Consider the following 20,263-nt stretch of genomic DNA (forward strand, 5'->3'; position numbering starts at 1 on the left):
ACAGGGTAGGCTGTCAATGCCAATAGCAGGCAGATGCGCTGACGGCAAGAAGCACCAGGCAGCGGGGCAGCGTCATAGCGGATCGAATTCCGCGCCTCCCCACCATAACTTTTTTCTCGGCCGCTGAAAGTTTGGCGCTTCAATTGAGCCCCGGAAGTCTTTCATTCTGCAAACCCAAGTTTAGCAGGTCGCATTCCATCCTCGGGGGAAAAAATTCACCAGCAGACCAGCCTCGCGCTTTACTATACCTTGAATCGCCTATGTTTACACGATCGAGCTTATGAGAGTCGCGTTCACTGTGGAATTGGGATTATAGTCGACGGAATTGAGCTGAGTTGGAAATGTCAAGAGGAGGCGGTGGTGGACGGGGAGGCGGACGAGGAGGTCGAGGAGGAGGCAGAGGAGGACGACCAGCTCTTCCGTGGGACGACACAGATGAACCCGATGCCCGGCCCTCCGAGCTGTTCCCGGTGAGTTGGATTCCAAGGAGGAGAGCTTCAAATGAAGATGCCTGTGGAAGAGAGCCGCTGCTAACAGTCTTTGTCTCTAGCCCTGCGTTGTTCCAACTCCTCGCGCCCTCACCACCACAGAATACAATAGCGTCCAGTGCTTCCTCCTCCTTCGCCACCAAATCCACTCATCGCCTCTCTACACATCCAAGCGAACCTCCCTCATCGACCCCGCTGCCCCTCGAAAAGTCTACGGCCGCGACCAAATGAACGCCCTGTACGACGTCAAGAGCAAGGCCTCCGTCGACCCCTTCAACGCCATGCCCACCTACTCTCAGCGCTTCTCCCGGCCAGAGCGCGCCCTCCCAGAATGGTCCTCCCGGCCGGTGTGCAGAGAAATGTTCCCTCCCGAGCTTCTCGACACGGTTGACTCGGCGGATGCCAGTGGAATGAGAAAGAGACGCAAGTTGGAGCTGAGCAAAGTAAATGCTTTGCCGAATGCGGAGGAAGCGTTTGGCATGCCTGCTATCGAGGGTGAAGATGATGAAGGCGTGCCGGTGAATGGGAAGAATATACTGGAACGATTGGATGCTTTGCGGGATGACGAGGGTGATGACGCTGCCGATGTGGACGATGACGAAGGCCTGGAAGAGGAGGAGGAGGATGAAGTCTACGATGACGAAGATGCTGGTGACTACGATGCTGAAACGTACTTTGACAATGGCGATGATGGCGGCGACGACTACGGAGACGGAGATGATGGTGAAGGGACATATTAATGCTTTCCTATCCTATTCTCTACTGGTTTTTGGAACTATCAAACGGTCCTTGGCTAATGGGACGATTTCATTTTTCATTGAGAGGAAGCCATCATTCGGGCATTTTGTTACTATTACTCATCCATACATGTATATAAAGCCAAAAGACTTATACCCATCCCTTGCATCAACCATGACTCCACGATGAGTCACATCCTGCGCCAGTAAGCAATGTGATCGCTGCTCTCCCTTCAGATGTCGCATTGTTATTTCACATTGCCTGGGGGGTATCATTGCGACTACACTCGTAGCCATTTCTACACTAGTCGCCCCTACATTTATCATCTAGATACTCTTGTGTTGCTACCCTTCCTAGCCATACATATCCTGGCATCGATAACAACTGAGAGGAAGACAATGACAACCTTTCTTATGCTCAGCCACGAAGAGGGCTCTTTATACAGCAAGCGCCGCCTAATGAATAAACCCAAAAAGCGTATCCCCCTTTCACCTCAAAAGGGGAGAAACCCTTAAACCCAGACCCAAAAAGACGTAAGAAAACAAAAGTAAATTAAAAAGCAAATCGCTTCATGAAGAAACCCCGGAATACAGCCCGCTATCCAAGATCCCCGCTTGCAACCTTGATAATCTCTCCCTCGTATCCGCAATCTGTCCAGCCTGAGCGATGACTGCGCTGCCCATCTCCCGTAATGCTGAGAGCACCTGGCTGAGCTGGTCCTGGACGGGAGCGCTCATGTGGTCGCGTAGACTGCGGATCTGCTCGTAGAGTCCGTTCTCCACCCCGGGCATATCCCGCTCGATCTGGGACCGGTACTCGTCCAAGCGGTTCTTGTACTTCTCAACGTCATCGCAGATGCGGTTAAAGTAAGTGATGAGATCCTGAGCGCTGGCATGGGCGGATGAGGCGTCTGTTGAGTTGGAGTCGTTTGGTGGAGGGGGGCCGGCGAAGAGGCCGGTTTGGTGGTAATGTGTAGGTAGCTTGAGGTTGTCGGCGGCTTTGAAGGAGAGCTGGGCGTCCGCAACGTCCTTCTTGGTCATGTCCTGAAGAGCCTTGACGGTCAGGATGTCGCGGTTGAGGGCGTCCTGAACCGTCTTGAATTTAGACTCGACAAATTGGACGTCTCGTCCGAGCTGATCGATATCCTTTTCATGCTGGGGCATGAATTCGCCAATTTCATCCCTCATCTTGATGACGCGCTGGATGCCCTTGTCAATGAGAGCAATTTCGTTCTGAATCGGCTGGGCAAGGTCGTCGAAACGCGATCGCGGTCGCAGGTTGTCATAGTTGACTTGGACAGCCGCAACTTGGTTCGTGGCAGGAGCAGCGGTAGCTGGAGTTGATCCACTAGAACAGAGTTAGCAATCATGGGTTGCGTTTGTGTAGGACAGCACATGGCATACAATAAACCACCAGAGGGCTTTGCTTGAGTTTGGCCCAGCAATCCACCTCCTGTGCTGGCTGCAGCTGGAGTCGAGCCAAAAAGACCTCCTCCTGACTGCTGGGTGGTTGCAGTATTCGCAGGATTTCCAAACAATCCTCCACCCGTCGTCGCTGTCGTTGGTGCTGCTGCAGGTTTGGCACCAAACAGTCCTCCGCCTGTCGTCTGCTGCTGGGTGCCCGCAGTATTGCCAAACAGGCCTCCTCCTGTCGTCGCCGGCGTCGTTGTTGCTGCGGGTTTGGCGCCAAAGAGTCCACCAGCGGCTGGCGCAGGAGTTGGTGTTGACCCAAACAAACCACCAGCAGTTGTACCTGTGGCAGGGGTCGCGGCCGTGTTTGTTGCCGCGCCAAAGAGACCTCCGCCAGCACTTGGCTGAGGAGTTGGTGTAGCGGGAGTTCCAAAGAGGCCGCCTGTCGCTGCTGGCTTGGCGCCAAAAAGACCGCCCGTGGTCGCCATGCTGCCAATGGTTGATGGACTTGCCGACGCGTTACCAGCTCCAAAGAGTCCTCGAGTCGCCGCTGGCTGTGAGGTTGTGCCTCTGTGGCGCGTTTGGTCAGCGACAATAAGAAACAAAGTATCAGCCCGAAGCTAATTGGAGAGTCTGTGAGGTGGTGGCGGGCGAAGCGGTGGTGGTGAAAAGCACCTGGTACTCCGTGGATGTGGTGATATCAGAAAGTTCACGGCGTGGTGTTGAAGATTTAGCAGAGCTTACAGGGTATTTGCAGCCGAAGTGTTGATGCTAAGACCCGCTGGGCCACTAGCAGACCGCGCCAGAGACATGGAATCGCACCTGAGCAAAAAATTGGCCTTTGCAAACAAACTGACTTTTTTTCCGGGCAGGCGAGTCAAGGGCCCAATTCGTGTGGAGCTCTGGGTTTGGATATGCCAAAGCTTGGACTTTGCGGGTCTGAGAGTGAAGGGATACGGAAAAACTCCGGGGCTGTGATGCGTTGTGGCTGGGTCTAGATAGAGAGATACAGCATTAGTAGAGAGGATCGATTCCACAAGGCTAGCCTTAGTTGACTTTCAACCTGCAGAAGAGCTTCCCAGAGCTTCAACTTGCACCATACATACGCCGATTTCCGTGACTTTATTCAGTTCAATTCGCTTTTTCATTTATCCTATACTCAACCTCTTACCTTTGAATAATTGCCACAATGGATATGGACGAGGATGACGATCTCTATCAGCCAGAAGAGCCGAAGATTGAGCATGACGAAGAAAAGAAGCCCAAGGTGGAAGAGCTAGAAGAGGGCGAAGAGGAGGATGAAAGCGGCGCCATGGATGAGGATGATGATGACGACTCAGTACGGAGGTTTCCTCACTGATGCATGTTATGGGCCACATGCTAATCACATGAATTGCAGGATATCGACATCATCACAGAGCGAAAAGACGGCACAAAGGCAGCACCACCACCGTATGTCAACCTCGTGCGCGCCGTGTCGCGATATGATGCGATACGGTCAGTGCCCATTTAGCTGACAGGATGACAATAGACAAGCCAAGTATAGCGACATCAGAAATATTCCCCAACGATCAGCCTCCAACGACACCCCTGCGAAGGTATCAGCGCCCATCAAGAGGGACGAAGACTCAAAACCGACGAGCGCCCTGAACATTGCCGCTCCCAGCGCGGATCAAACATCAGCTGCTGCCTCAAAATCAACAATCGACATCAATGCTAATCCAGTCCACCCTGCAGCTGGCAAGCCTATAACACAAGTCAACATAGACGAAGGTAACCTCTCTCTCATTGCTCTCGTCGGTTCTTCCTGGTGCCTAACCAATCTCGTTAGATCTACCAGACAGCGACAAACCGTGGCGTAAGCCAGGTACAGACATTAGCGACTACTTCAACTACGGCTTCGATGAGTTCACATGGGCTTTATACGCTGCCAAGCAAGAATCGATCCGCGGCGAGTTTGGTGCCGATGCTTTCGCCGCCAACAACAAGAAGATGATGGAAGACTTCAACATGATGATGATGGGAGGCATGGGTATGCAGGGTGGAGGAGGTGCAGGCGCTGGCGCTGGTGCAGGTGCAGGTGGCATGCAGGGAATGGATGGAATCCCTCCTGAGATGCAAGCCATGATGCAGCAGATGATGGCTTCAGGCATGGACCCTTCTCAAATGGACCCAAGCCAGATGGCGGCCATGTTCTCTGGGATGCAAAACACCGGTGGCAATGCTGGCGCGCAAGGCAACCAGGGGCAAAACTTTGGCGGCGGCTTCGGTGGAAACCAAGGTGGCTTCGGCTATGACCAGGGCATGGCGGGAGGCGGCAGTGGAAGAGGTGGATTTGGAGGCCGTGGTCGCCGTGGCCGATGGTAGGGCAATCATGAGTCCGGGGGTTCTGAGACATCCAGCAGCCATGGGTTTGGAAAGACTTCTAACCAAGAAGATGGGCTTCGAAATGACCGTCCTGAGAAGAAGAAGAGGAAGCCGCAGCCGCAGCCGCGGGGGGGACGTCGTAAGAAGCCTCGACCAGCACAAGCATCTAGTTGGACGCCATCTGCCGTTAGAGGACACGGATAATTGGTGGTGCAGATGATAGGAGATATCATGTTCGCTACGACACGCCGCTGGAATACATGATATATAGCGGATTCGAACAGCACGTGGGTTATCATGGACAGGACCAGAGATCGAAGGCGATAACGGGCCACTTCTATCAACTTCAATTCTCTGAAGCTAGTTTTACAGAAGCATTGGCAGCAAATCGCTCACACTCCTACCTCCTTATCACGGTAGAAGATAGTTGGGGGAGTGTTGATGGGCATGATGATATAGATAGGTGGCATTCATAGTGTCTGAGGTATGTATGCAAATATACAGCCTTTGAGAGCTGCCAATGAGATGAAAAGAACAATCTCTGCTTGTCTGTTTGAATGATAACTGTGTAGCCCGACATCAGGTAACGTTACCTAGCTGTGACAGACACGGGGCCTAGTTGGGAGCTTCGAGGCTCGAACTTCCTAAGAGAGGAGGGTGGCCGCTTTTGTATGGCCTGCCAAGAGGCTAGAGGATTGGGTTGAGAGATGCCAGGAACGCCCGCATGCAGCATCACACGACGTAAGAGGGGGAGGGGGACTTAGGATCAGTTTTTGGTTCTGCCTCTTGATTGCAATGAGGAGGAAAGATATGGGTAATTGTGTGGTTGCTGGGTTTGATCACTTTGAAGATGTCCATGGATGCTTACGTGGGGGAACGTTGAGTGGGAGAAGGATCACGGTTGAGTGTGTTCAATTTGACTACCTAGTACAGAGTAACTCAATAGAAGCAAACCCACTGTCTAGTATTAATATGTAAGCAGTACTAGGTAGCTCAATTAGATCAGCAAGATCGATCTGAAGAAGCAAATCACCATCACAAGCATCACCATGTCCAACTACCAACACCGCTTAGCCGCCCATCACCACCAACGAGCCGCCGGATCTCTCTCCAGCCTTGAATCTCTCCGAGGCCGACTCCGACTCACTCACCCCGCAGCATATCCTGAACGATACTTGAGGTATCATCTCGGGATCACTCTTGGTTTCCTGTCCATCCCCTATCTAGAGATGAGGAAAGTGAATAAGCGGTGCTCTTCAATTATGCATGTACCTGACCTTGCTCTCCCACCTGAGCGCCGATGACACCCGATAATAGCAGTTTTTACATGCTTCCCCGCGACAAGTCAAAACATGTTTTAAAGAGACGCACAGTTCAGAGTTTATCCTAACTATTAGAGGGAATCCCTGCGGCGGTCCTTCTGCAGGGGTGTGTTCTTCCACTCATGAAGCATCTACACACTCTCTATGCCGAAGCGGGAAGCTCATATGCTGAGGGAGGGCTAACCATAGCGATACGCTTCTTGAGCCTTTTCCCCGACTGGTGGATGTATCCTCTTTAAGTGCTTATTCTGCGCTTAAAGATGGAAACAATTGAAAGCAAGTTTTCAGTGATGTTTGCCGTAATAACTTGCTCTGATGCATTGCTCTTCCTGTGTATGTTACCGTTGCAGAGATAGTCATGGTGCATCGCGTGGAGATGCCACGACGAGATGGAATCAGCCGCGATCCTTCTTGTTTGCGAACTCACGGCTGGCTGTGGTAACCGACTAGATACACTCTGATGACGTGTGTTGTGCAACTCAAGCTCGCCGAACAAAGTCGATTATTCTAGGGTCATTTCAGACTTTTACATGAACACCGAATCTGATGATGTCTGAGCTTAACTGTCGCTTACACGCCCTATCCGGGTCCCATCAGGCTTCATTGATCTAGGCTGTTTGAACCCATACCATAATATGGAATCTTACTCAAAATCGGGTGTTTGGATGCTACCCAAGTAGGTAGGAGGTTGTCACACCCTGGTTCCTCCACAAACCTTACATACATACATATCGAAGACAGGTCATGATCCTCAATCCTCCAATCAAATCATGATATATGTTTCCCCCGCGAATGGCCCTGGTTTGGTTTCCTTGTGCCTCCCACGCTTTTTGGGTATCATCGTCATGTACATGTACACATATATTCGCATGGAAATACACCCTCTTATCGCCATTGGCAGGCTGTGTTCCATATCTGTAGATGGAAAGATATACGCTGGAACCATTCAATTACCAACACTGTACATACACCGAGGTACGATGAGCGAGTATAATGCGTACAAAGCGGTAAAGATTAAGCGACCTTTGGCTGTACCACTGAGTACATCACCATCCGAGTACATGTATGTCATATCAAAACCCCTGATGTTTCGGAGCCTTGACTAACCTACCTGTCTCGGCACACTCGCCCAGATGCGACCAACCTTCTTCTTTGCTACCTTGGAGCGTCAATCGATCATGTTACCCAGCAAGTTCACTATAGCTAACTACCGCATGGATATCAACCGATAACGTCCTCCAAAAGCCGATATAGTGAGTCAATGCGGCTATTACCGATGCCGATACTCCTCTATACCTCCCCATCAAAGGTAGCATGGCTCCATCACGAGTTCATCATGACCCCCGTTTCGCCTCGTCCCTTCGCCCGGCGGCAAGCGCAAAGAGGTTTCCAATGCCACGTATGCTCAGAAACCTGATGTAGCATCGTGTAAGACAGCGGGGGAATATTCCTCCCCATTGCTCTTACATGTTCAACTTGAGAGAGGATATAAAAAGCTCTTGGTCCGACCCTGTGAGGTGGCACGCTGCTTCTTCGTCATCAAAAACATATTCGTTTCGGATCCGATAGCCTCAGCATCCCTATAGCCAGGATGCCTTCATTGACTGCTCTTGCGAGCTTGCTCGTTCTTGTTCCTTCTGCTCTGGCTGGTTGGAATGTGAACTCGAAGCAAAATATCGCCGTATACTGGGGTAAGTACTTCTTGATGAAGTTTTTTTGTTTGGGAAAATCCATCATCTAACATGCAAATAGGCCAGAACTCTGCCAACTCGCAAAGCACCCAGCAGCGTCTCTCCTTCTACTGCAATGGTACATCTACCAAACTCTGCAAGACAGTCCAATCAGAAGATAGGACAAGATAGAACTAACAATTTTCATCAAGACGCCAACATCAACGTCATTGACATTGCTTTCCTGAACGGAATTACTCCTCCCATGACCAACTTTGCCAATGCCGGTGACCGATGCACGCCCTTTTCCGACAACCCCTGGCTCTTGAGCTGTCCTGAAATTGAGTGAGCCTTTGGACCTCTCCCTTTTCATATACGTTTACTGATTATGATTCACCATCAAGGGCGGACATCAAGACTTGCCAGGCCAATGGCAAGACCATCCTCCTCTCTCTCGGCGGCGATTCCTACACTCAGGGTGGCTGGAGCTCAACCGGTGCTGCTCAATCAGCTGCTGATCAAGTCTGGGCCATGTTCGGCCCCGTTCAATCCGGAAGCTCTGTCCACCGTCCCTTTGGCAGTGCCGTCGTTGATGGCTTCGACTTCGACTTTGAAGCAACAACCAACAACCTCGCCGCCTTTGGCGCCCAGCTAAAGAGCCGAACCAACGCTGCCGGCGGCAAGAAGTACTACTTCTCTGCTGCTCCTCAGTGCTTCTTCCCCGACGCTGCTGTCGGTGCCCTCATCAACGCCGTGCCCATGGACTGGATCCAGATTCAGTTCTACAACAACCCTTGCGGCGTCAGCGGCTTCACTCCCGGCACCTCCACCCAGAACAACTACAACTACCAGACCTGGGAGAACTGGGCCAAGACTAGCCCCAACCCCAATGTCAAGCTTCTCGTTGGCATTCCCGCTGGTCCTGGTGCTGGTCGAGGCTACGTCTCTGGCTCTCAACTTACGTCAGTCTTCCAGTATTCGAAGGGATTCAGCACCTTTGCCGGCGCCATGATGTGGGATATGTCCCAGCTTTACCAGAACACTGGCTTTGAGACGCAGGTCGTCAATGCCTTAAGATAAAAGGCCAATTTATAACATACGGAAAAGCTCCAAAGTTTGGGAGTATGGGGGTGGTCTGACAATGGAGGGCCCAAAGGTAAGATTGTACAATGTATATATGCCTGTCGAACATCTACTGTATATAGCTTCGACTTTTTGCACATATTGAATTGATTGTATATGATTTCAGTTAAATGTGTACTATCCTATAGTGTAATCAATTTCGTCGTTTCTAACGTTGGGTATCATAAAAAATTCATCAACAGTCCTGAAAATCAGTCGTCAGTTCCCGTCCTCTTTCCACCTCTTTCATAGCCATATCTGAAAATACTGAAAATCATACATCTACGTAGGGATAAAGTGCTTAGAATCCTCCTCCTGCTGCGCAAACGACTGCGAAAAAGCGGCCAACCCTATGATGATGCCCACAGCCATGAACAGCACCGAAATGATGGACCAAATGACACCCCAACACTGCGACGAGCCGCCGTACCTCTTGGCAAAGACGCTCGCATCCGACTCATTGACCTTTCGAAGGATCAAATCGTCACAAATGTCCCACACGCTGTACAACGAACTCATGACGCCAATGAACAAAACAACAAAGCGCAACGCCTCAGCATGAACGATAAACCAACATCCAATCAGCAGTCCAACAGCAAGCAAGATGGTCATGATAGTCAGCCAGTCGCGTTTCCCCCACCAGAGGGTTAGCAGGAAACACACTCCCAGGACGATGCTGGCGATTTTGCTGGCGACGATGTCGAAACCGCACATGGTGAGCAGTGCGCCAATGATGGAGGAGCCGAGATAGCCTGCGGGCAGGGTGATGGCGCTGATGCCGCCGGTGAGGTGAGTGACGCCACCTTCATGGGGGTCGAGGGAGATTGATTTGACGTGGCCGCCGGTGAGGATGGCGGTGATGGCGTGGCCGAATTCATGGAAGGCAATGACAAGCATCTGGGGGAGAGAGTGTTAATGTATGTGATGTATTTGCTTGGGAGTATGTGTGTAGATGGAATGGTGTTTAAGTCAAGTTGATGGGGATATTGAGGTGAAGCCATCATCATACCTTGAACGGCCACAAGATCATGCGCAGGTAAGGCACATTCCAGAGGATGGCGATTGCGACGACATATCCCGCAATGACGCCCAATGTGACGGCCTGAGTGTGAGTTGGATGCTGGAGATTTCGAGAGAGGAGGGCATGATCTTGATGTTGAGAGTTGGAGTGTATAGTGGAAGCGCTTTCAAGAGGCTGCCATGGCGCCATTTTCACAGGTGAGGTTATCGGTGAAGGATTTGATGTTTCAGAGGAAGAATATCCCTTAGGTGATTGTTTTGGTACTCCAATGGAAGTCAGGTGGGATGAACCATGTGCTTAAAATGAAGATCAACAAAACGATTGACCCCGCCGCTTGAGTAGCAGAAGTAAAGCTGATGTTTACTTTACTGAGGAACGAATGTCATAGGATGAAGGATGAAGGAAACAGATTGAAAAGGTAAAAATGTAGTAAGAAAACACACAATCTTTCCCTCGAAAAAAGACAGTACGGAATACTGAGTACCGAATTCCAAAGCGTTGACGCGGCATGTGAGAAGCAAGTGGGACCACGAATTGCGTGGCTGGGGGGCGCTGCACATCATCTATTTTTAGGCGATGCTGGGGATTTTGGCGGTTGCAGTAACTCCAATGAGCTGAGATCGCCAGGGCGAGCTTTGCCACAATTGAAGCCACAGCCACGACTTGGCGTGAGTTTGCAAGTCAATTACTAAGACACTTGCAGATGTGAATTTGTAAGAAAGACAAAGAATTGAATTGGATGGAACATATGTAGTGGGATGAGAGTCTCCAAGTTACCAGGATGGGGGATGAACTCCATCCCGAGGAGCTGATTCCAGTGATGATACAGAGCACCAACGACCACGAAAAGTCATATGGGCATTGAGCTTCAGCTGATTTGGTTTATAGACCGAGGAAATCGTATCTTAATGTCAACCTTGAATCGGTGTCTCGGACATGGCCCGCTGAGATGCAGCAACGTATGACTAGACTATTCACTTATGTTGAAGCTGTAGTGTGCCCGATGCAGGCCATTTAGCCTGTGTAACGAGACGCGATGCCCCAATAATTGCGACGATAGGTTGATCTTTGTGTATGAGATGAGAGTTTGTGCAAGCTGAGATCTACAGCAGTTTACAAGCAGCTGAGGAGTAGAGGCCCGCTGTGTTCGATACGCGCATGTATATCGTGAGTTGCAAAATGTGCATCAACTCCATATTGTAAAAATTGATAACGTATTTTTCCATCCATGCCAATACATATTCTCTAAATACTAAAATCCGAACAACTACTCGTTACTCGTTTCTCGATAGTGCTGTCTCAGACCGTTCCTGCATGTACTCTCGCCGTCGCATAGGACTCGTTACACTCGCTGAATACATGACAAACCAGGCGATGGTCTTTCAGCCCCTCTGTACCACCGTCATACAGCGCCCAAATAACTTGGAATCGAGATATTATTCGTGGGAAAAGAGATTAGTTGAAAAGTAAGTAGATTTTATTCTCATATGAAAGAGATGGCAGCTGAACCCGAGTCGATGTCCTGTGCTACAAGTGTACCTACCTAGTACCGAGAAGTTAGAGTAGGACCAATCTGAATTATTTACCTAGGTAGTCTGCTATTATTATTATTGTAATTTTCCTTGGTAAAGACATCAATTACTCTGAGACAATGTTTCTCAATAAATACTCGGATGCAGAAGGATGAACCGAACCGCTCTCTCTTGCCAGATGACAGACCTACCTACTTATCTCCTTATCTCCTCTCCTCAGGCACCAATCAACAATCTGAATGCTTTAAGCTATGATTTCTTCATCTTCTTTCTCTTCTACAGCTTCAAACCTAATATTCGCAAATCTGCTTCCTATCAACAAAGTGGCCACCACAGATCCTCGAGTCCAGTCTATCTCCGCCTCCTGCAGAATGATTTGCCCTCCATTCGTCTTCTGAGAGGCGCTCCGCCCTCTCCCATCACGCGATAGGCTCTGGGACAAAAACATCGACAAGAATCTACCGCTGCGCATTGATTTTCATGGAGAGCTTTCCCCATGCCGCCATGGCCCCGAAGATCACGTCGCAGGATGCAGGGGCTAGAGTACCGCTTCCAGGGCAAATCATCAGCGTCATGTTGTCCTTGGCAGCGACGACTGTTCTTACACTTTTCTTAAGTGAGACTGCCCATGGAGTACTCCCTCTTCAACTATCTTGTTCAAACGGGAAGAAGCTAAACGCCGTGAGTACATCAGCACAGAGAGTTCTCGTGATTAAAGCCTGGAACCGGTTGCCGCCTGTGGTTTGGTGTAAGTTGCATTTCTGAATTCTGCCACCAAAATTCCTCTCCCCATCAGTGACAAGGGGCTGATGTACATCCCAAGTGGTATTCGCCATTTATATTGATTCCTACCTTTTCGTCATCGCCACGGCCGTTCTGCAGCACTCCCTTGGTGTCAATTCAAGTTACGGGATATGCGAAGCCGCTATTTTCCTATGCCTCGTGTGCTACGTTACTACCAAGGTGATGAGCATGTTCTCAGACTTACAAGTGTTTCGTTGCTGACTTGATACGTCTTGATAGATTGTGAGCATATCGTTCCTCTGCGTATGAGACATATGTTTTTTGCTAACCATCTCAGTTCATTTACTTATTTCTTGCAGAAAAGGCTGTGAGTATTAGACAGTCCAACTTACAGGGAGTTCCTAACTCAAGGACGTCAGTGGATCATTCGCGGTGCAACGACCCCACGCCTCAAGTCCATATTGTATCTGGTAAATTCGCTGGGCATGCTCACCATATATATCGCAGTGGTCATCCTAAATTTCGTCTTGTAAGTTTGATAGGTATACGATGGCATCTGAGCTTTAATAACATCTAGGCTAGTCGCATCACAGAGATGCGCAGCGGGGAATGCATAATCGGCATGCGAAGTGCCGCCATGATCCCCCTTATCTCCTTTGACACGGTGATTAACGTGTACCTCACGATCATGTTTCTTATACCGCTGAAGAGTAAGCTTTCTGTAGAAAATTGTTGATAGTGACGATCATGACTGATGTTGTGCTAGAGCTCTACTCTTATACCAACATGGCTCGAACACGGGCCAATATTCGTCTTCGCATGGTGGCATTCAGAACCTTTTGCGGAGCAGTTTGCACGCTTGTGAGCAGCATTGTGTATGATTCGTGACCAAATCGGGTCTATCAATTCCAAAAGTCTTAACTGACCACCATTTTTAGCAATCTGTCTGTCTTAATGGCCCTTAATGGTGAGCCAGGATGGGTCTGCTTGATGTGTTGCAATTGTGACAGTCTGTCGCCCCAGCATCTTCTCTGCAAAGAGTGTTCTCGGCTAATCCTTCATTGTCGATAGTCCTCTTCTCGGCGATCGTCATTCAATGGGTTACATCCAGGGACAACGCCGGGACGATGAGCAGCTCCTCTTCTGACGAAGCTCGACGATCCCGAGATCTCGGTTCTGGGATGAATCGCATATCCATTCCAAGCGAGCTCCATGAGACGCCATCATCCACTCTTGCCGACATCTCGCTCGTGCCAACCAGGCGTCGATCCCGCGGAGCCGATGATGTTGATCCTCATGACCACGACCCCCCTGACACCAGCGCCGCCAAGGTTATTAGCAAGCCCGCCAGCGCCGTCATGGTGACTACGACGATTGAGAGTGAGACCAGACCGCGTTCTTATAACTTTACCGGACTGACCAGAGAGTCTTCCAAGGCGTGCGGGCGCGGGTGCCTGATGTCACGGAGGTCATGCTTGGCGGACGATAGCTTCTTTTCAGCGCAGACCAAGATCACGGCCGGGGGCTCCCATTTTTTGGAGGACTTTGGTCAGAAAGTGGATATTTGTTACTGTCAGCCTTTTGTCTTGAGAGAGACGAATAATGTTGCTTAGTTCTACCCTACCACCTTGGCCCTAATAGAGTTTTTCGATATTTTACCTATACAGCTTACATGGATGGGTGAAATGACTAAATTACGCCCGCTTTCGTTGTCAAAAATGACGGAACTTTAAAGGAGCCCAAATAAACAAAAAAGTCACAAGCAGTTACTGGTTTTAGGCACAAGAAAAAAAAGTGTGAAATCGCAAGACCTTTAGTTTAATTCGTAGCTCGTAGATCTATGCTAAAGTCTTATCCACGACCCCATTCTATACGTAGATACATACTGGATCTTCATGTTTCCGTGAACATCTCTCTCCTTTGTCTCATGGATATTGAAGTGAAATAAAGACGGAAGGCCGAGATGACCACCAAAAGTGACTATGGCAGAATATCTGGAGCACACCCCCTTACAAAAATCAGTGTACTGATGCTGTGGATGTTCCATCCAAGAACCAGAGAGTTAAAAATATGTACAAATGAACTTGAGTTGCGCCTATTCCCCCCCGATACCCATTTTTTTGGTTAAATGATTCCTTCAATAAAATCTTTGTGTCTGAAAATTGGCTAAAGATGCATCGAGATGTCCCTAGCTGGTACTATACAGGAAGCGAAAGATGCCCTTGAACGCCAACTTAAGCGGTGGCGTAGACGTTGCCGTAGTCGCTGGGGGAGTTGCCGTTCATCAGGATGCCATCGCCAACCATGAAGTAGCTGTAGCCCATGACGTAGTCGAGGGCGTCGAGCTTTGGAAGGGCCTCCTGCAAGAAAGCGCTGATCTCGTCGTCAGAGCCAGAGGGAGCAAACTCGGTAAGGATGACAGGCTTGCCACCGCAGACCTTGTTGGCTTGCTCAAGCTGGGTGAACAGAGTGTCAATGGCCGAGGCAGGGGAGTACCAGTGGATGTTGCAGAAGTCGAAAGCGCAACCGCCCTCCTGAGCGCTGCAGGCATCGACGAAGCTCTGGAGCCAAGAAAGACCCTGGCCATCAGCACCAGAGTTGGAGACAGAGGGAGCACCGATAAGAGCCTTGCCAGAGTACTTGTTCAGGAACTGGGCGTGAGCGGCAGCGGCAGCAGCAGGAGACAGGTTAGACTGGGAAGCAATATCGGGCTCATTGAAGGAGAAGATAGCCTTAGAGCCAGAGGCAAGAGCGGCCTCAGCCTGAGCATCGAAGCCAGTGGAGTGGTCAGGGGAAGGTCCCCAGAGAGTGGGAACATAGCTGTACTTGCTGGTGTCGATGCCAGAGGGCCAGAAGCCCCAGTTGTAGGCCCAGTGGCACTTGTCACAGCTCTCACCGAAGGTGTTGGCCAGGGTGCCGTCGTTGTAAGCCATACCACGCTTGCCGGGGAAACCACCAACGGAAGCAGGAGGGGGGCTGGCGGCCTTGCTGGGGGCAGCAGAGGAGCTGGCAGGAGGAGGAGCCGGCTTAGACGAAGAGGGCGTAGGGGTGGGAGTGGGAGTGGGAGTGGGAGTCTCCGAGCTGGTAGGGGGAGCCGGAGTGCTGGAAGGTGCCTGCTCAGAGGAGGACTGAGGAGCGGAAGAGGAGGCCTGGGCAGCAGGTGTGCTGCTGGTCACGATGGGAGCGGCCGAAGACGAACGGACAGCGGTGATCAAGGTGGTGGAGTCCTTGGAGGAAGCGGGAGCCGCTGGGGTCGAAGCAGCCGCAGTGGAAGAGGCAACGACGACGGTAGCGGTCGAAGTGACAGTTGGGACAGCTCCAGCGTTGTTTCCGGCAGGGGAACCAGTAGGGTTGACATCCTGAACACCGAATCCGGTGCCGGTGGCGGCAGCGGGAGCAGAGGGAGCGGCAGTCGACGCAGACGGGTCAACGGTGACATAGACGGTCTCCCAAACGGTGCACCAGTCGGTCTTGAGGACTCGCTTGTCCATCTGGTGCTGGTGGCGGTGGGCGTTGAAAGCCATGGACTGACCCGCGAGGGCAGCGATAGAAGTGAGGGCAACGGCCTTGTACATTTTGTCTAGATTTTGACGGGGTTTGGTTTTGGATTTCTTTTCAAATGTCGGAAGTGATAAGGACTGTGGGAATGAAGTCGAGTTGACTTTGTAGTGCTTTTGAAGAGCGCAGCAATGGTGTGTTCGGCGCGGCCGGTAAGGAGTGCGAAGGGTCTATCAAAGACACAAATTGTAAAGAGTGAAACAGCCTGGCTGATTTCAAAAGAAGTCGAACTGGCGACGGAGAAGATAAAGGAAAGACGAGCTGACGAGATGCCAGGGAAAAGAAATGTTGGAATGGTGGAAGAAGGAGAAAAGGAAGAGATGAGCTGGGGATGAGAGGGGCGAGGGGCCTGAAGTAGCCGGCAAGTGGAAGCCGCAAGGTGCAGGGCAAGTGCAGGGCCTTCTGCAAGGTACAGCGGCAGGGCAGCGGGGCCCTGGGCCTGGTAGGGCGAGGGTGTTTTAGTGCTGTGGCAAAGGGAAGCCAGCGCCGGTGAGGGCCCGTACGCGATTCAAGGCCCTGACTGACCTCGAGTGATATGGACGTGCTGCATGCGTTCAATTGTAACTTGCGTGTGCACTGTAACGCACGGGGCACGGGGGAACTCTGCTGTGCTCGAGAGGTACATGGTCGGAGAAGCAGTGCAAAGTACCCTCTGGCGCACGCAGAGCACGAGAATCGTCCGTTTGTGGTCCGTCATCCGCAACCTGATACAAGTCGTGCCTTGTTTTGCCATGTACATGTCAGAATACGCCTGCGAGGGTCCACACAGTGACAGAGGGCGGGAGGATTGTGCGAGTGAGCCTGTAGGGAATATATTGATGTAGTGTCACTGAGTGGCCTGAATTTGGGGGCTCAATGGATTCAATTGAATTGATATTGAATGCCTGCCCGCCTTATGAAGGGATACACAGCAGCACCTGCAACACTGCATTTCATCATCATCATCATCTTCCATCGCCCTGTGCAATATCAACTGTGTAGCACAAGAACAACGTCAAGATAAAACACTGAACAGAATAGAACAGAACAGCAACATTGAACCCAAACCCACCGAGACCTACGAGATCGTTGGAAAAATCAACCTGTGCTCAACTGGAATACAAAGACGTCCCGTTAACCGACCACGGGCTCCAGTTCCAGCACCAACTAGCGCCGGCCCAAGCCTTACTAGCGCAAGGGGGTTTTTGGGGGGCAGCGCCAGGCACAGGCACAGCGCCAGTTGAGGCTGCTTAGTGGCCCAAACGACACCCCTCCCCCTGCTGATTGGCCGCAGCCTGCCAGGCACAGACTTCCGGTTGGCTTCCAGCAGCACCGGCGGGTGAGTCCGGCCCGTCCAGGCCCAATCGCCATCCACGGCGCCCCGTCTTCTAGTCAAGGTGAAACAGCCCTCGCATGTCAAGTCGTGCGTGGCCCAGATCCGGTTTGCCTTAGGGGTGCGTTGGTTTTTTTTTTGTTCTTTGAATTGATTACGAGTACTGTATCTTGGATTTTGCTCACTTTTTTCTAGTGATTACAGGTGGCTTTGGGCGGTGGTGGGCTTGGCCCTCGCTTGGCCATGCGTTGGTATTCTCATAGCTGACTGAGGTCGACTCTAGGGATGGAGAAAGAAGGTTGAGGCTTTTGGCCATGTGGGCTCGGCCACGCCCTCGGCGTTTGTCTCTGTCGCTTTCTTCCAATGTCATCCATTTGATACGATAGCACAATATCGCACTTCCTGCACACTCCATCCTCTCCTGATACACCGTCCTATTAAAAGGATCAGCGCCGATGAGGCCTTTGCCCTTTTTTCCTCGGACAAATAAAAAAACAAGCAATTGCAGGCAAACCCTTCCAAATTACCTTTTCTCGTACATATGTAGCTGCGTGGATACCTTACTGACTTTTGATCTGTAAAGTAAAGTGGGCTGCGAGGGCATGATCATGTAAGACGGCCGACGAACTCACAAATGCGTAGAAAGATGGACAAAATACGAGTCTGTGTCACGCATTGCTTTTCGTATTCCATTCGACATACCTAGAGTTTATCTTGGCGTTGCATTCGATCCTCCTGTTGAGATCGAGCTATAAAAACATTGCTAGATACGCTGTAAACTTGTAGTATTCGTAGGGAGGTCTTTGGAAACTGACACCGCATATAGAAAGACAGGGGACAAGGCCCCCCGGCAGGCAACGCGTTCATCTCTTGTCGGTGCTAGGGTACGCCGATGCCAGTGGGGTCTATTGGTTTCATGCTCACCAGAATGGACCGGCCAGGAAACTTGGCTACAGCAGACGAGGCAAACAAACCGGAGCCCGGCATCGAAGGATGTTTCCCCAATGGAATGTATACGGAATACGGAGCACGGAGTACTCCGGATACATAAAGAGTATGGAGTCTCATTCTCCGCACACAATGCAAAATGATTTTACGGTAACAGGTCCTTTGTGTGTGCGATTGTCTCACGGAGCCGTGAGACAGTCCATCTATCGTACTGTATGCTAAGCTTTTGCTCGGGTAGCTGCAAGATTTGAACTCTGCATCGACCAACGTGGCTCCAATCGAGCCGCTTCACATGTTTCCTTTGCGCACATTAACTTTCGCGCCACTAATGTGAAACAAGAGAGAGAAAAAGAAGAAAAAAGGCCGCGACTTCAAAATGGCTTAGATCGTATGCAAGCCTTGACTAACGGCGCCGGTCGGTTTTTTCAGCCGCCGTTGTGACCACAGACTCGCAGGCACTTTCACTTAATTGCACCATCGTGGTGACAAGCTCCACCCCTGGCCACGTTGGCTCGGCCTCAAAGGCCAAGACCTGCCAATCGCTAGGCTATCCGGGCCCACAAAGATAGCGGTGGTTTTTTCTTTTTTTTTTTCCTTTCGCGCTCTTGGCATCTGCAGTCTAGAACTACTATGGCGTACAAGGATCGTGACCAACAGACGACTTCTCGAATCAAGTTTCGAGTCCTGGGCGCTCAGCTTGGCATCAGGGCTTCAGCCGTCAAGAAGCTGAGCTGAGCAGCTTGGAGTTTCTACGATTACGACCATCTTTGTCAGAATTTAATATTAATAGTACGAGCGAGAAGAGAAGTACAGTACAAGATTAGTCGTAGTGGGTACATCCATGCTACTCTATGCAAACACGTGGATACGAGTGCTGGACTCGTACACCTCTCGTGGCTCGGACCAAGCGCCTGTTTGGAGAGAGTTTGCGATTCTCCGTACAGGGACAGTAATGATTGCCCATACCTCGAATCCGCAGAGACTCGCAGTATTGCTAAGAAGAAGGCATTGTCGTTGAGCTGAAAAAGGAGGTGAGCAGACAAATCTTTTGGAAGTGCCTTGCTGTGTCAAGAACAGACTCCGCGAACGCCGTTGGCCGGATGGCGCGATATGTCAACCTCGAAATTACTTTCCCCCTTTCCTATTCTACAATTGCTATTCTAGACTCTGGCCAAGATGTCAACCGCCTGGTTGCCCCCCATGTCCCTGGCGGACCTCGATTCTTGTTTACAGGCAGGGTGCTGGGATACCCGGCACAGCAAACCTGAACCCTGGGCCAATCATGGCGGCCCTGGACTTTCAACTCATTCGGAGGTACTTAATTTGTTAATATATACGAGCGCTTCCAACGGAGTACACGCACATTCCATCACTGATGTCCTGCTTGTTGGGCCAATGGGCCGACTCGGAGTCAGTGGAGCGGCTGGTCCTGCCATAGTTCCTGTAAATTGTCGGCCTGACTTGTGGTTATCTTGCCATCTCATCGAACATTCATGGGCGTTTCAGTTGAAGCTTCAATCTATGTACGTTCCTTTGCCAATCTTGGTGACATTTATACCCGCCGCATCTCCTACAAGATAGTATTCAAAGGACGGGCGTGTCTTTGGCCAAGTCATCAATGGATCAATAGGTCTACAAATTGCCTACTTTGTGACCGCCACGTCCGGAAATTGCGTACGGGTACTTGTATCAGTAAGCGCCAGAGCCTAGCCTGGGCCTCTTCCGCAGCAAGCAGAAATCATACGAAAAAGCATCATCAACACCAGTAGATGACATGGCGCGATGATGGTGACAGTTTGATTCGAGTTGCGGCGAGGCGCCCATCGCACGCTCCATGTAAGCGACCGTTGTGATCCATTTTATTAGCACCATGTTGTTGTGCCTGGAGCTGATGGAGTTGTTGGCCACGTTCTTTGTTGGTCATTGACCAACCGGTATTGGAAGGCCGATTCACGTTGGACGCTACTGAGATTTCTAGCCTGCGTCAACCCTCAGGGCCCTACGATCGGCTCCTACCGAACTGTGAATATGG

The 20,263-nt window shown here is 50.8% G+C and overlaps 7 protein-coding genes across 7 annotated transcripts; 4 read left to right on the forward strand and 3 right to left on the reverse strand.

The window, feature by feature from the left end:
* Nucleotides 1-341: 341 nt before the first annotated feature.
* On the forward strand, nucleotides 342-1,228 carry M431DRAFT_80532 (hypothetical protein; the record flags this gene model as incomplete). Its single annotated transcript, XM_024922956.1, has 2 exons — nucleotides 342-470; nucleotides 551-1,228. The coding sequence occupies 2 exons, from the start codon at nucleotides 342-344 to the stop codon at nucleotides 1,226-1,228; spliced, it is 807 nt and encodes a 268-aa protein (XP_024776533.1).
* A 567-nt stretch (nucleotides 1,229-1,795) lies between these two features.
* On the reverse strand, nucleotides 1,796-3,123 carry M431DRAFT_493331 (hypothetical protein; the record flags this gene model as incomplete). The annotated part of the gene is made up of 2 exons (XM_024917103.1): nucleotides 1,796-2,573; nucleotides 2,630-3,123. The coding sequence occupies 2 exons, from the start codon at nucleotides 3,121-3,123 to the stop codon at nucleotides 1,796-1,798; spliced, it is 1,272 nt and encodes a 423-aa protein (XP_024776534.1).
* A 701-nt stretch (nucleotides 3,124-3,824) lies between these two features.
* On the forward strand, nucleotides 3,825-5,002 carry M431DRAFT_480491 (hypothetical protein; the record flags this gene model as incomplete). The annotated part of the gene is made up of 4 exons (XM_024915872.1): nucleotides 3,825-3,974; nucleotides 4,035-4,132; nucleotides 4,167-4,408; nucleotides 4,467-5,002. 4 exons carry the CDS (start codon nucleotides 3,825-3,827, stop codon nucleotides 5,000-5,002), a joined length of 1,026 nt encoding a protein of 341 aa, XP_024776535.1.
* Nucleotides 5,003-7,915: 2,913 nt separating this feature from the next.
* On the forward strand, nucleotides 7,916-9,213 carry M431DRAFT_529621 (glycoside hydrolase family 18 protein; the record flags this gene model as incomplete). Its single annotated transcript, XM_024920769.1, has 4 exons — nucleotides 7,916-8,015; nucleotides 8,077-8,133; nucleotides 8,207-8,339; nucleotides 8,399-9,213. 4 exons carry the CDS (start codon nucleotides 7,916-7,918, stop codon nucleotides 9,072-9,074), a joined length of 966 nt encoding a protein of 321 aa, XP_024776536.1. The 3' UTR covers nucleotides 9,075-9,213.
* M431DRAFT_518584 (hypothetical protein) lies at nucleotides 9,203-10,600 on the reverse strand. The gene is made up of 2 exons (XM_024920369.1): nucleotides 10,126-10,600; nucleotides 9,203-10,013 (listed from the first exon to the last, which is right to left on the reverse strand). The coding sequence occupies exons 1-2, from the start codon at nucleotides 10,324-10,326 to the stop codon at nucleotides 9,399-9,401; spliced, it is 816 nt and encodes a 271-aa protein (XP_024776537.1). The 5' UTR covers nucleotides 10,327-10,600; the 3' UTR covers nucleotides 9,203-9,398.
* Nucleotides 10,601-12,173: 1,573 nt separating this feature from the next.
* Nucleotides 12,174-14,026, forward strand: M431DRAFT_112249 (hypothetical protein; the record flags this gene model as incomplete). Its single annotated transcript, XM_024911824.1, has 9 exons — nucleotides 12,174-12,285; nucleotides 12,364-12,417; nucleotides 12,493-12,632; nucleotides 12,751-12,780; nucleotides 12,833-12,942; nucleotides 12,996-13,123; nucleotides 13,180-13,288; nucleotides 13,352-13,422; nucleotides 13,485-14,026. 9 exons carry the CDS (start codon nucleotides 12,174-12,176, stop codon nucleotides 14,024-14,026), a joined length of 1,296 nt encoding a protein of 431 aa, XP_024776538.1.
* A 184-nt stretch (nucleotides 14,027-14,210) lies between these two features.
* On the reverse strand, nucleotides 14,211-16,320 carry M431DRAFT_506606 (glycoside hydrolase family 128 protein). The gene has a single exon (XM_024918828.1). The coding sequence runs from the start codon at nucleotides 15,986-15,988 to the stop codon at nucleotides 14,648-14,650; it is 1,341 nt and encodes a 446-aa protein (XP_024776539.1). The 5' UTR covers nucleotides 15,989-16,320; the 3' UTR covers nucleotides 14,211-14,647.
* Between the last annotated feature and the right edge of the window lie 3,943 nt (nucleotides 16,321-20,263).

This window comes from Trichoderma harzianum (genome assembly GCF_003025095.1).
Source record: "Trichoderma harzianum CBS 226.95 unplaced genomic scaffold M431scaffold_4, whole genome shotgun sequence".
NCBI lineage: Eukaryota > Fungi > Ascomycota > Sordariomycetes > Hypocreales > Hypocreaceae > Trichoderma > Trichoderma harzianum.